Below are 14,386 nucleotides of genomic sequence, written 5' to 3' on the forward strand. Positions count from 1 at the left end.
TGTCTCCCCTCCATATTATTCCATCTGTGCTTCAGTTATCCGCCAATCTCGATAGTTTCCATTATCCCCCTCACTACACTCCTTCCTTGCGCCTCCAGCTCTCATTCTAGTTCTTATTTCATTCTACCTAATTATAATACTATGCTCCTTTTCTCAAAGAGTCCATGAAGATGGCGATCGAGGCTAAGCATTTAAAAAAACAAAACATGTGGCTAACAGTCAGTAGCCACGGTAGTTAAAATTGCCTGATGCAAAAGTACAGCCATTCATGGAAGAGAATATGTTTTATAAATAGATGAAAACATGTTCAAGCAATGAAGAAATTAATAACTGCGGGAGAAAGAAAAAACAGCAAAGTCATTTTTAAAGTACGTAAAAAATTCATCGGATCCATTACATTACATCTTTATTGCCGATTCGATCGGCAGGAAACATCATCGTCAAAGCAATACGCTATTCCTCAGAGCCAGATACTTAACACAAAATAATGTTTGACTTAAAAGCACAGGTTATTATATTATTAGCCTTTAAATGGTCCCTTGGCAGCACAGAGCAGTGACAAAGAGCGGTTTACTGCACCATTGCTGCCAAGAGACTAGGACAGTCTCACACCTCATCTCTCTAGTAATGCACTTCAGCAACGGATGTAATTTCCAACAGCCTCCAGGTGTGACTCAGACTTGCTTTCCTATAATCCCCAGCAACAAAAATGCGACTTATTTAAATAGAAAGTTAATGGCTGTATTAATACCCTTCTACCCACCACTGATTGAATATCCCCAGAGTCAAAAAGGATAAGCAAAAGAGCCAGGTGCCCATGATGGCAGTGCCGCCACAGAGCAGGAAGTAAGAGATGAATACATTGCTTACCTTTGGATATGTTGTTTGAATCCACATATTAATTTCTTCCTAAGATTTCTCCTCTCCTGACATGCCCCCCAGGCGTAGTCTACTCCTGAAAGTCTGCCATCAGCCACCAGGTGGAGCTGTGTGGCTCAGCGGTCTGAATCATCACAGCTCCTTTGCACATTAAGGCGTTGGAAGTGACATCACATGTGCACATACATGACTAGACAGCACTCCCTTTCTCAGTTCCACCTATTCATCTTGGGCAACCACAAGGAGTGGCAGAACTGTCAAATGCACTATTTATTATGGAAAACTGAAAAGATTGCAATTTCTGAAAATTCGAGTACTGAATTTAGCAGGTTAGGGGGAAGGCTGATGAGGAACCTGTGGAGTAAGTCATCTTTCCAGCAGAAATGTGTTTACTGAAGGCAAGTAACTTGTTCTTCCAATGGATACATTCCTCCCCTTATGAAACGGTCCCAAAGCCATGTCTTAAGATCTAGTAGAGGCAATTGAAGAATGAGGGTGACATTCGAGAAAGAACCAACCTGCCCACTCTAGCATCCCCACCAGACAAGTAATCTGTAATCTAAACAGTAGTGCTGGACTAAAGTGTGCAGAGAATCCCATATGGCTGCCTGGCTTATAATACGTAAATTAACATCCACCTGCAAGGCAGAATTTGGGTTTTTAGAGGTAGAACTTCTCGGATCCAGTCTTCGGAACCTTTCTTCAGCCTTAAATAGGCGAGGAGGCATAAAGAAGAATGGGCGAGCATCTTCTGTTATAGATGACATCTAGAGAATACAGAGTGTATATAAGGGGCTACCCGACAGGGTGACCCGTTATTTACACATTGTAAAAATGGCGGTGAAATAAACAAAACCTCCAATTCCGACACCCTTCATGCTGAAGTAATGCCCACAACGAAGGCAACCTGGAAAAACAAAAGTCTCAAAGGAAACAAAAGAACAGTTTCAAATTGAGCCACCATCGGGAAGGTTAGAACCAGATGAAGGTCCTTAGAAGGAACTACAAAGGGCTAGGGCGGATAGGCCTTTGTGAAAACCCATAAGCAACTAAAAAAACATTTGTACAGGAAACAATGAGCATTCATCGGGCATCGTTTTGAATACAGGAAAAGTTGCTAAATATCCATTTACCCGTGCCAACATTCAGACTAGGTTTGGTCATGAACAGCAATACATCCACCATTAGGCTAATGAAGAACAACCACCAAACAGGCTCCAGATCACAGCACCAACTCGCATCAGGGACAAGCATATATAGACTGGGCCTTGCAGAATGCATCACACCAATAACCTCTTCAGAAAGCTCTCAATCTTTGTACCTTAGGCTCTCAATAGCCAGGCGTGTAGACCAAGCACCCTGGCACTAGCCAGGCGTGTAGGCCAAGCACCCTGGCACTGGGGTGAAGCAGCAGATTCTCCTTCCAATGTATCCCACAAGGAGAGCTCAGCAGCATGTTTAGCATGAATAGGGTACCAAGCCCTGCCTGCTCATTTTGGAGCGATACAGTTCATGGATGTTCTGCTCTGCTTCAACGTCCTCAGCACAAATGAAATCATCGGGACCAGCAGGAACATGTGAACCAGGCTAGATTCCCAAGGAATAATGAGTACCACCTGGAGAGCATCCAGTAGGGATCTCCCTGCAGCAGGAGATATTGCACTTCTCGTTCAAGCTGAACACAAACAGGTTGATCTGGGGAAGTCCCCATATTCAGAAGATCTCCTCCACAATCTTGCCATTCAACTCCCACACTTCCCAAAAGCCCACAGAGTTTGTCCGCCTGAGTTTTCAGATTGCCAACAAGGTGAGACCCCGTACTGCCACCTTGCTCTCACTCGGCCCCACACCAAAGGAGCAGGGACGGACTAGGGCATACAATGAAAAAGTGGATCACAGTTAAAAATGGAAAATCATTCTATTTGTCCCAAGGATGCGCTTTCTGGTCAAATGTATTGCAAATTATGCATTTAAAGATGTTCAGTAAAACTGTTCAAAACTACTAGATGAACAGTGAAGTGTTCCATTAAGTGGCCTATTCTGGGGAAAAAACTGTCCGACTGTGACAAAAGAAACTGGCCAGGCATGTTAGGCCTGCACTTCTGGCACTGCCCTATAGGCCAGTACTAGCCTGCACAGTAGCATGAACTTCCGGCATAGTTTTTGTGGTGCAACACTACTTATCTTGTAAATGCAGTACATGGTGGTGGTGTGTGTGATGATCTGGACAGTTAAACTTCTGAAAGATGATTAGAACAATAGCAATGCCAGATGAACTGCCTAGAGTTCCAACAAGTTAATGTAGAAGAACGTCTCGTAGCTTTGCTCCCCAAATGAGCTTCCAAACCCATCAAGGATGTGTCTGTCAGAATGGGGCTCCCAAAGGAGGTTGGTTATAGAGGCCCATGAAGTCGGGTCCTTGCAGACCTGTGAAGGGGTGGTCCCAAGAATGATGTCTCTGAAAGGCGACAGCCGTTGCTTTAGCTCTGACCGCAAGAACAGGTTTGCCCATGGCCTTCTAGGCCTCCGAAATGGCCTGAACCATCCAATGGGCGATGGAAGGCTGAGAGCCTGCGGAGGAGCCCCCAAAAGTCACAAACAATGCCTCTGGCTACCTAAAGCATTTAGTCCGAGATAGATAAAACTTGAGGACCCTCTTGAGGTCCAAGGAATTCAGGCCCCGCTCTGCTTCAGACTGTGGGTTCGGGAAGAACACCGGCAGGCAGATCTCTTGATTCAAATAAAATGGAGACCACACCTTGGGCAAGAAAGTTGGGCAAGTGCTCAAGATGACCTTGTCGTTGTGAAACCTGGTGATTGGCTCGCACGAGGATAACGCATGAAGCTCACTAACTTTGCACACAGAGGTGTCAGCCACCAATAAAACCGTTTTTAGCATCACCAAGCTGATGTCCACAGAAACCAGCGGCTCAAAAGGCTTGCGTTGCAAAGCCACCAGAACCACATTGAGGTCCCAGACCGGATGCAGTCTGTGCACTGGAGGAAACATTCTTGACAACCCCTTAAGGCGAGCCTGAACCACCGGGCTGGCCGCCGAAAACACATGCTCAGGCGAATTCTTGCAAGCGCCCATGGCCGACAAATATGTGCAGCAAGAATCCACCTGGACTCTAGAACGAGCCAGGTGTGCTGAAAGAAGCCAATAAGTCATCCGGAGGACAGGAGACAGGGTTCAGCCCCTTGTTGCGTGCCGAATGGCAGAACCTAGTTCATTTGCTCTTATACTGGGACCGAGTCGAGGGCCTCCTGGCCTGCTGAATGATGTCCCAGTTGTCATCTAAAAATGGAGCGTGCTGAAGCCTCAGCTGATCAGGCCGCCAGGGCCAGTATGGTCAAGTCCGGGTGCTCCACTGCCCTGCCCTTCTGCGTCAGGAAGCCCCTGTTGGGGATCGGAAGATGGAGGGGACCCTGGGAGCACAACTGCAGCAGATCCGAAAACCAAGGTCTCGAAGGCCAGTGGGGGGCAACGGTTAGACAGAATTGCATGCAGTACCCTTTGGAACACTACTCAGAATTAAGACTACAGGAGTAAGCACAATCTCACCTTTGATATAAGTCTGTACTACACAGTTCTGTGGTAGCAGGGTTGAGCAGCCAGGCTTATCTCAAGAGGGATGTGAGCAGTACAAGGTGTTACACAAAGGACTTGCAATCACAGTGGTTCAAACAAACTCTTACTCAAGGTTTCTTGGTAAAACAATATTAATTTATTTACACAGATGGTTAGAAAACATTCCACTAGTAATAAGCAGCTCAATATCACACTTTAATACACTACAGTACTAAACCAATATGTTTCTGAACAAGTGAAGTGGGAGCAAAATGGCACTTCAGTAACTTTTCAAAAGGGAGCAAAAAGAAAGGTTGTAAGAATCAAACACAATTACTTAATTAGGCAGGGCAAATAATTTCAGTTCACTACAAGAGAGAGAAGTATTTGCCAATGTTCTTAGAAGTAGTTTGCATGAAAAAGAGTTATAGGTCGGATTAGGAGCGAACAAGACTCCAAAGTTGGGAACGTTTCACAAACGTTCACTGCGGTAGAGAGGATTTCTCAACCGCATTTGCACAGTACCTTTGTAATAAAGAAAAGCTGTAGATGAGGCAGTTGTTCCTGGCAGTTCCTGCTGATCTCACTGTTCCTGGGCCTCAGTCGTGGGGACAAGAGGGAGGACATCGGGAGGTTCCTGCACTGCACGGGGACGGATCCACAAGCTTGGCAAAATGTCGGTTTAAGGTGCGAGTGCCTTAAAGTCCACAAACTGGTATCCTTCTCACAGGCTATCCGGTTTTCAACAGCACTCTGAAGAAAATTCGACCAGTATGGAGATGGTTTCCAGGTGGCTTGTGAGTTGGTTGTTGCCACCAGCTCAAGGGAAGAAGTTGTCCTTGAAGGGGCTTCTCTGTTGAGGGAGTTTCAGGCAATTCGGCCCCCGCAGAAGGGCTTCACCAGGCAAACCAACGGTCCAGGAGTTGCAGCAGTCTTCCTTCAGCTCATCTTTGGTTCTTTCGTTCCAGTGGTCGACTCTGCCTTCCAAGTCCCAGAGACCTGCTTTTAAAAGGTTTTCTCCCATTCATTCCAGCCTAGCTGTCACTCACCCAGCAGGGTGGCTGTCCTTGCCGGACAGTCAGCCAGCCATACACGCCAGAGAGACTAAGCACAGGGAGTTGCGGTCACATCCCTCACATCCTGTCCACCGCAAACACTCAGGCGCCAGAGGGGGACTTCAGTACAGAAGCACGCCAAAGGCAAACAAAGGGACCAAACCTGGTTTGGCGCGCAGAGACAAACACTAGAAGGACGTATCCAAAAAGAAATGGTGAAAAAAGTCTATCGGAACCTGTTTTTACAGAGGTAGCTCAGACGCCATCTTCAAAAACATGGCTCCGGTGGATTTCAGCTACCGGAGCATTTAAACTGGTTGCGGTCGGGGAAATCATGGTAATACCACTGCCACCAACCATTCTGAGAGGAAAGGGTAGCTTTGAAGGCTACAGGAGTTTTCTAGGCATAGCGAATACTAGGTATTCCCTCCAGCACTCTGTTGTAAGGCAGTGTGTGCTGGATCTAGCAATTTAAAAAGACTAGCATAGTCAATTTAACTTTACATTCACCGGGAGACAGTAGTCCGTCCCAGAGAAGGGATTTAAACCTCGGGAATTTTAAAAGACATCATTTGAAGGCCATCGTCCTGAAGAAAAGGGCAGAACTTTATCTAAAAATGCGGAATAACACCAAAAATGGCCTATTGGCCGCCATGTTGCAGGAGACACAGAAGGAAAGTACAACTTGCCATTGGAAGGAGCCAAGCCAAACGTTATTTAAAGAAATCTGTTGGACCCCGAGGTGGGGCAACGTAACTGCAGAAATGCAACGTTCATTGATTAAACATATAGAACTTTGGGATTGGCTCCAACACTACGAGCACCTTGGCAGTTTAAAATCATATCAGTTTGTTACGTATGTTTTGTACACCTTCAAAAGCCCCCAACTATATCTGAATCAATGCCCATCTGTGAGACTACGCTGTTTCATATTATTGTTAAGAATGGCTCATCTCCCTGTCCTAACAGTTACAGGTGTAATTGACAAAATACCTCTTCAAGATCGTTATTGCAGAATATGTAAAAACAAGGATAATTTGGAAACAGCGGAACACTTATTAACCAAAATGTCCTGTTATGCAAAGTACTTATCAATTACATCTTGGTAGATATGTACATAACATGGACAGCATTGGGGGGAAGCAATTCTGGTATAACAGTATTAATAGCACTAATGCCAAGATGCATCTTTCCATATATAATATATGGATTAAGATTGAAAGTTTGCTGAGCATCAAGATATAAACTACCGTAAGTGCATAAAGATCTAGAGCTAAAAACATCTGGTGTGACAGAGTTAGTGATAGGAGGTTGCTTATGAGACCAACAAGAAGCTCATGAACGTAAGAAATGGGAAATATATAGCCCTGGGGCGCTGTAATAGTGTTTAAGATAAGTAACAACTGTGAATAGTTGGCCGTTAATGATTCGTCTCTAGTGATTGATTATCCAGTTTCCAAGTTTATTTAGACTGAATTGAATAGGGCCTATGACAACCATATTCTACTCATTGTATATATCACTTTAATGTATCTATTTTATTGCTAAATTAACATATTATTGGATTTGCATGCAAGTGTAAACATTTTTATATTTGTGCTGTATATGTAATTTATTTTATATGTGTAAAGTTTAAATTTAAACTATATCACATTAAAAAATAAAAAGACATCATTGTGCCACTACACTGAGCGTGCTGTGTGACATACAAGAACAAGTTGTCTAAAACTCCATATCCAAAGAACACAAAAGTAAAACACACATCAAAATACATGAGAGTGGGAAAAAAAGGCTCACACTTTTTCCAGATAAACATTAAAGTCCTAGAAATTCAGCAAAGTTGCTGGGGGGCTCAAAAGGTAAGGGAAATTAGCACATTTATTAGAATTCTCCCTAACAGCAACCAGAATGTGGCTGCAACCCACTGAGGCTGAGAACTTGCAGAGAGTCTGTTGGAGCAGAAGGGTGGGCAGGAATGTATAACCCCTGCGGCCGTGCCAACAGATCTGGAAGGCACCTTCCAGAGACCCCGACCTTCCCATGAAGCAAATTGGGCCCACTTGGCATTTTGAGGGGATTCAAACAGGTCCAGGTCTGCGAACCCCCAGGGGCAACAAGGAGTCATTGTGCAATATCCACTTGTAGATGTTGAACTCCAAATCCAAACTCTCTCTGTAAGGGCCCATTCCCAGTTTGAAACCGACTGAATGCATAGGAGGGGGGAGACAGTGGGGGGAAATTGGTGCCAGCCTGCTTGTTCAGGTAAAACATTGTGGTAGAATTGTCCGTCCTGACTAGAACCAAATTGTCCCCGATTAGGGCCAAAAATGCTTTGAGGGCCAGCCACACTGCACAGAGCTCGAACAGATTGATATGCACAAAGGCTTCTTTCCTGGACCATGCTCAATGAATCCCATAGCCCTCCAGAGTAGCCCCTGAGCCCAAAAGAGAAGAGTCCGTCGTCACCACCAGGGAAGGCTTTGGTTGGGTGAAGGGGGCTCCCACTGAAACATTGCCATCCATTAGTCACCAGCGAAGACCAGGCAAAAGGAGCAGTGGAATTGGGATCCTGTCCGACTTGAGGCACCATCTCCTGGTCCCAATTGGCCGTCAGGTGGAGCTGGAGGCGCTGCATCTTGAAACAGGTGTGCTGTACCGTCAGCACGAAGGAGACCATCAGGCCCAGAAAGTGCTGGAACCACCATGCCGATTTGGTCGAGTTAGCCAAAAAGGGCCCCACCGCCTTTTGGAGGGATATCAGCCTCTCAGGCGTGGAGAACACCCGCTTAGTGGTGGTGTTCCACTGCATCCCAGGAAGACCAGATCCTGGGCAGGGATAACTGAGATTTCCTCAGGTTGAGGGAAAACCCCAGCTGATGATGGGTATCCACCAATCTCTGACAGGAGTGCACCACCGCTTCGGGTGACCCCGCCTTCACCAACCAGTCATCCAGATAAGCGTACAGGTGATGACCCTCCAAGCGGAGAAGGCCCGCTACTGCATTAATCAGCTTCGTGAAGGCAAGAGGCCGAGTTTAGGCTGGATGGCAGAACTTTGTACTGAAGTGGTATGACATACCCGTGAACCACAGAAATGTCTGATGCAGTTGATATATGGGCATGTGCAGGTACCCATTCTTGAGGTTCAGGTAAGCTATGTGTGCAGTAGTAATCATCTTGAAGCGTTCCAGCGGTAAAGACAGGTTTAGAAATGACAGGTCCAGGACTACCCTCAGGCCAGCCTGGTTGTTCTTGGGTTCCGCAAAAATTCGGGAATAGTAATCAAAGCCCCTGTCTGCAAGAGGAACCGGTTCCATCACCTGCATCTCCAAGAGGGACAGGATCTCCCATAAAAGAGCCTGGGACCCCATCTGACAAAGAGGATAGGATGGTAGCGGCAAAGGAAGAGAAAGAATGAAGCCCATGGAGACTAAAGATAGATGCCAGGTTTTGCTGAATAGACGCTTCCAGGATGGATCCAAATGGCCCCCCACAGGCAAGCTGTGTCCCGACCCTGACGTCCATGCTTCTTGGTGGCAGGGGCAGAGGCGGGGGAACGGAAAAACCTGCACAAGGTCCTCGGCTGCTTCCTTCTGGTGTCGCTGGGTGACATATCAGGACTCCACATGCCGCGGTTTATGAGCTCCTTATAGTCAGAGAATGTTCACGGATTGAACTTGGTCCTACCCTGGGATTGAGGGAAGGATTTCCGGCCTGGCTTTGTCAGGATGGCCAAGGATGCTTTCTTCCTCAATTAGTCATCGGTGGACGAATGAAAAAAGTGTACGCACACGTAGGGCAGATCTAGGATCCGCTCTTGCACAACAGATGAAAACTTTGTGCCGTGCATCTATGCTATCCTTCTCATCTGGACCCCAAGGCATATCCCTCTGCTGGCTGTGTCGATGTGGGAGACAGAAGACTGCATGAGGTCCTGTGCAATGGCACGGGCATCTGTTAGACCGGCCTTGAAAGAGGCTTGCTTGTCGAAAAGGGAGGTCGGGCAGAAATTCCCAGACCTTCTGCCACAGCTTCTGGATGGCCACAGCCAGAAGCTTCTGTATGGCCTCTGCGTTAGTCTGCCACAGACGCAGTACTGAGATGGAGTAACAGCGCTTTCCCAAGGATCCAGGACTTTTTCTTCCTTGGAGGGGCAACTGGAGGTGGCTCCTGTGAAGGAAGACGACGAAGACTATGGTTTAGACTATAGCGAGGTCACGGCCACCACATAGTGATGGGGCTGCGGGTGGGAGGCAAGGAGGATTGACTCCCCGTCCATCAGCCTAAACCTGCTGTCCAACTTCTTGATTATCTGGGCGTTGACCCTGGGCTTCTCCCAGATCATCTGCACCACTTGCAGCACATCCCTCTGAAGGGGAATGCTAGACCGGACCATGGTGCGCTTCCCCAAGACCTCTGAGAGCACCCAGACTCCTGGGGGGCTTCCTCAGGAAGAGGGAGCCCGCAAGAACTTCGCCAGGCCCTGCAGGCAGTCATGAAAGGCCTTAACCGATGCAGAGGGCTCATCATCCTGAACGTCGTCATCATCGCCCCTCCTCCCCGTTTTTCACAGGCTGAGGGGAATCCGGGCCCTGGGACACAGGTGCCGGAAAGGGGGCCCCCAGGTCCGGAGCCACAGAGAAGTCCAACGGCTGTAGAGGGGGAGGCAGTGGGGGAGTCTGTATTATTGGCGGAGGAACCGGCACCAGAAGCGCCGGAGAAACGGGAGGAGTGCGCAGGGGAGGGGGCAGAGGTGGCGCCGCCTGGGGGATGGGCTCCTTCACAATGTCCTTCAGGAGCCCCTTCGTTTGAGGGGAACGCATGAGGAAGAGGAAGCATTCGAAGAAGTGGTCCTCACTGGCCGCTGAGTCCCTAGGGGACCCGTCCTCTGAGGTGCTAGGCCTCTACTCCTGGTCGAAGCGCAGGGGGGCCCGGTGCATGTAGCTGTAAGTCTGTGATGGGTGGATGTACCGCTGAGGGGCCCAAAACACTGCACCGTAGGATCCGCTGCCACTTCCAGAGGGAAAGGGGCTGGAATTATCCTGCAAAGCCCACCCGATTGGCGAAAGCACTGGCGGTCCCTGGGACGGATCCAAGATAGCCACCTTCCTGGCAGGCTCTGCCACGTGCTGCTCTGCCATTTTGAAACCTTGCGCCACGCCCTGGGAGGGAGCGCGCGGACACTCTGAGCAAGGAGAGGCCTCAGACACGCAAGGATACAGCTTGTGTCTTGCACCCGAAGCAGAGGCATCAACCTCAGAGATACCTCTGGTAGGCACAGAACTCTCAGCCAGATGGCCGGTAGTTGAAACGCCCTGGGTGACTGCCTCGGAGCAAGCTCTGGTAGGCTGGGAGCTCTCAGCATCTGTGCCGGTAGCCGAGCTTGATCTAGCAGAGGAGCGACTCTCATTGATCCCTTATCCCGTGGGGTAGAAGACGAGTCTGACCGTCCTGAGGACAGCCTGGTAGGGCCCCTGAGCCCCCCAGCCTGGAAGAGGGTAGCCTGGAAGGCCTTAGGTCTGCCCCGGAACACCCAGAAGAGGCCTTGGGCCTGCTAGAACCTGAATGCGAGGAACTCTGATCCGTGGGAACCCTGGGGAAGGAGTCTCAGCGCTGTGGAGCCGTGCTGAACAGAGGGCCTATCTTGTCTTGACGAGCAGTCCCAGCGACAAGTCCTTAAGGTGGGGAGGAGGAGTGGTGTGGAAGATCTCCCTCTAAGGTGACAAACGACCGAGAGCGCTGCAGGCCGCACACGAGTCCCAGTGGTGACCGGGCACCAAACACTCAAGACAAGGTGCATGGGGGTCCGGGGCCAGGAACGAGCGGTCGCAAGAGGCGTATCTTGTGAATCCTCCAGCAGCCGACCTGCGCCAGTGAAGTGAGGCACCAAAAGGGAAGTGAAAAAGAATTGAAAAACAACCAGGGAGTAACCGGAACGCTCAAATGTTCTCCCCGCTGGCTGCCACGTCTGACACCGTCCATGCGGAAAAAGGGACTGAGGTGAGATGCAGGAGGGCGGGGAGTTCCCACGCTTGAGGCCGTGCCCCTGCATGCTATACTCCATTTAAAGGTGAAGCTCAATTTTTCGCTGCCAAAGGTTCGGGTATCGCTCACATGTTGGGGGACGCCCCAAGGATGGAGGAAAGAGGATGGGACGTACGAGTAGTAAGGGAATACTAGGCACACCCACAACTGCTGAGACAAGCTCTTCCACTCAATTTAGCAACAAAAGGGCACATTCTTGAAGGAGACGTTCTGTATGCCAGCCTGATGATTCGGCCTATAACGCCCATCATCTTAGCAAGCATAGTCTATGATGAGCGATCATGGGTGTTGTAAGCCTAAAAAAACTGGATGCTGCAGGCTGCCCAACACTGCTGAAACTGCTGAGGGGGAACCTCTTCTGCTGCAATGGTACCAATGGGGGTGCTGCCCTCGGATCAGCCACTGCACTTCCACACTTTTCTAGTAGGCACAGAAGTCGAGAGTTCACCTGTACTATGCCTGCTGCAGTATTTCCATTACTAGATGCAAAAAAGTTAACAATACATGGGGCATACACAAGAAGAGTACATAAAGGCAAAAGAGGTGGCTCATGAGTGGAAAGGGAGATGAACCAAAGCAGGTAACTACTTGTGAATTATTAACTGTAACACAATAGATATTACCCGAGTCTCTGAAGCAGAGGACTCTCTAATATGCCTAAAAAATGGTTTCTCAGACCGCTTCATAACCGTGAATGTGTGCATACTAGATGTGGAAAACCGGATGGTCCCTAGCTGATTTAATACATTCAAGATTGAATTTTTCTCCCACCTCCCCACCTGCCTCTTAATATGCTGCGACATACTAATGTAAATGTTTAGTACTGTGGATCGTACAGCAAACATTGAGACCCACAGTACTAGTCAAACCTAAAGCCTAGACCTACGGTATCCACCTTGACAGGAAACACTGTCAACATCAAACCAAAGGTTAACACACTTGCATGTGCCTATAAAACACAAGCTCACACCCTCGTGCAACTGCATCCCCTTCATTCTGCTTTGCCATGAAACTAAATGCCAGTGGTCACGACCTGAAAAATATAACCAAGCACCTTCATCCTTTTTGTCTTAGTGTGTTCTTCTGCTTAATTAGTGCGGACTCTTCTTTGGCGACGCCTATTCCTTTTTGCTTTCTCAGTGTTTGTATTTTACTGCTGGCTTGTATGAAACACCAAAGCTTCACATGCTTGATAAAATCAGATAAGGAGCCCTTGATGCTATACTACAAAAAAGGTTGAGGATTCTCTGTGAGGATTCTCTGCCAAAAGGCTCGGAGCTAAACTACATCATGTATGTGATAAGCCTGAGCTGTCGATGGTTGTCTCTCCAAACTGCATATGAACAATTCCACAGCTAGTTTTTGCTGGAGGTTTAAAAAAGAAATTGCCCTGCAATGCATGAATGGAATACTGCGTTAACTCCAAAACTGGTCCAGAAGTCACTTTAAAACAGCTACCATAGTGCACCTGGTTAATTATGGAAGTAGCTACATATAGCTGGCACTCCAGAGCTAAACCCAGGAACAGACTGGCATAGGCCCGGGCACCCAAAAATTGGCCCAGCAACAAAAACATGCAGGTAACATTTGTGAAGCATCAGGAAGAATGATGGGTAGTACCGGTGTGAGCAATCTGGGGTAAATATGTGACTATCAGTGTATTTTTAAAAGAACATTAGATATGTAAAATGTGTCAAAACCACCATCTGCTTAGTGCACCATCAAACTGACTCACACTGCAGTGGCAGGCCAGAAATGCAGGCATCGACCTAATAGGTCAGTCCGAGCCTTCATACCCTTAATCTTCACATTCGCCCCGGTCACGTACTTCTGATAATAGTCCCCTCCACCAACTGCCTGAGCAAATATTGGCTACTTCTTTACTAGGCAGGGGTACATTTACAGAATAGCCTGTCGAAATCTCTAGGCACGACTGTAAAACACTGGATTGGGAGAAGGCTGAAAATCTAGACTCTTCCCACAAAAACCTCAATCACTTAAAGATGGCATCCTTAAGTCTCGTTTACAGCCTCAATGTGATTCAATATGAGGCCATCAATCAAATAAGAAGCGCAAAAAGTGAAAGGAAGTAAAACAATGAAGCTTAAATAGGAGTGAATGGGCAGAAGGAATAGAGGGGGAGGAGGGCACTGGAAGAACGAAGAAAGGGCTCATCCACATTCATGCTTACCGCTGTTTGCTGGAAACGTGCTGTTGATTTGCTCCATGACGTCCGTTAGATCTGTATTGGTGTTGTGAGGTGGCGCTAACAGATCCTCTGCCGCTGCAACAAACACAATGGACACCAACACTTAATAAGGCAGAACATTGATTTTGATATCAACATCTATTATACGATTTGTTGAAGCAGCTACATGTACCATCTCATGAGGACACCCTGTAATTTGCCTGTGTTTTATCTCCTCTTCGGTGTTGTGGCATGTGCATAATGATTATTCACAGGACAAAGGGATAGAAGTACGACAATGGAGTTTCAAATTCCTATCAGGTGTCATGGCAGTCAATTGCATTGTATTTGATCAAAAACACTGTACGATGTAGTATTCAGTATGCAAAAGCATGGGGTAGGAGAGACAAATCACAAAAAAAGAGGAGGACAAATAAATAAGACTTTTGGGAATCTCAGCATGGTGGATGAAGAGAGTGAACAAGACACCTTCTTGGGATCACAAGCCCCACTACGACAAGTCTACAGGCGAAAGTGTTACATTCCTCTGCATCATGCACATCATTGAGATGCAATGGATATCCAACTAAATAGTACTCATTTTCATGAGCGTGCAAGTATGAACATCAACAACGCTGCCAGAATATG

The 14,386-nt window shown here is 47.6% G+C and overlaps 1 protein-coding gene across 8 annotated transcripts in view; it reads right to left on the minus strand.

Moving 5' to 3' along the window:
• Positions 1-14,386, minus strand: part of UTRN (utrophin) — a 2,010,688-nt gene that overhangs the window by 16,187 nt on the left and 1,980,115 nt on the right. For all 8 annotated transcript variants that reach the window (XM_069606729.1, XM_069606726.1, XM_069606725.1 and 5 more), the window contains one exon: positions 13,742-13,834. In XM_069606729.1, coding sequence (XP_069462830.1) covers positions 13,742-13,834 — 93 coding nt within the window. The remainder of the gene's footprint in view (positions 1-13,741; positions 13,835-14,386) is intronic.

The sequence above is a fragment of the Ambystoma mexicanum genome, chromosome 4p (genome assembly GCF_040938575.1).
Source record: "Ambystoma mexicanum isolate Mex_15411 chromosome 4p, UKY_AmexF1_1, whole genome shotgun sequence".
Taxonomy (NCBI): domain Eukaryota; kingdom Metazoa; phylum Chordata; class Amphibia; order Caudata; family Ambystomatidae; genus Ambystoma; species Ambystoma mexicanum.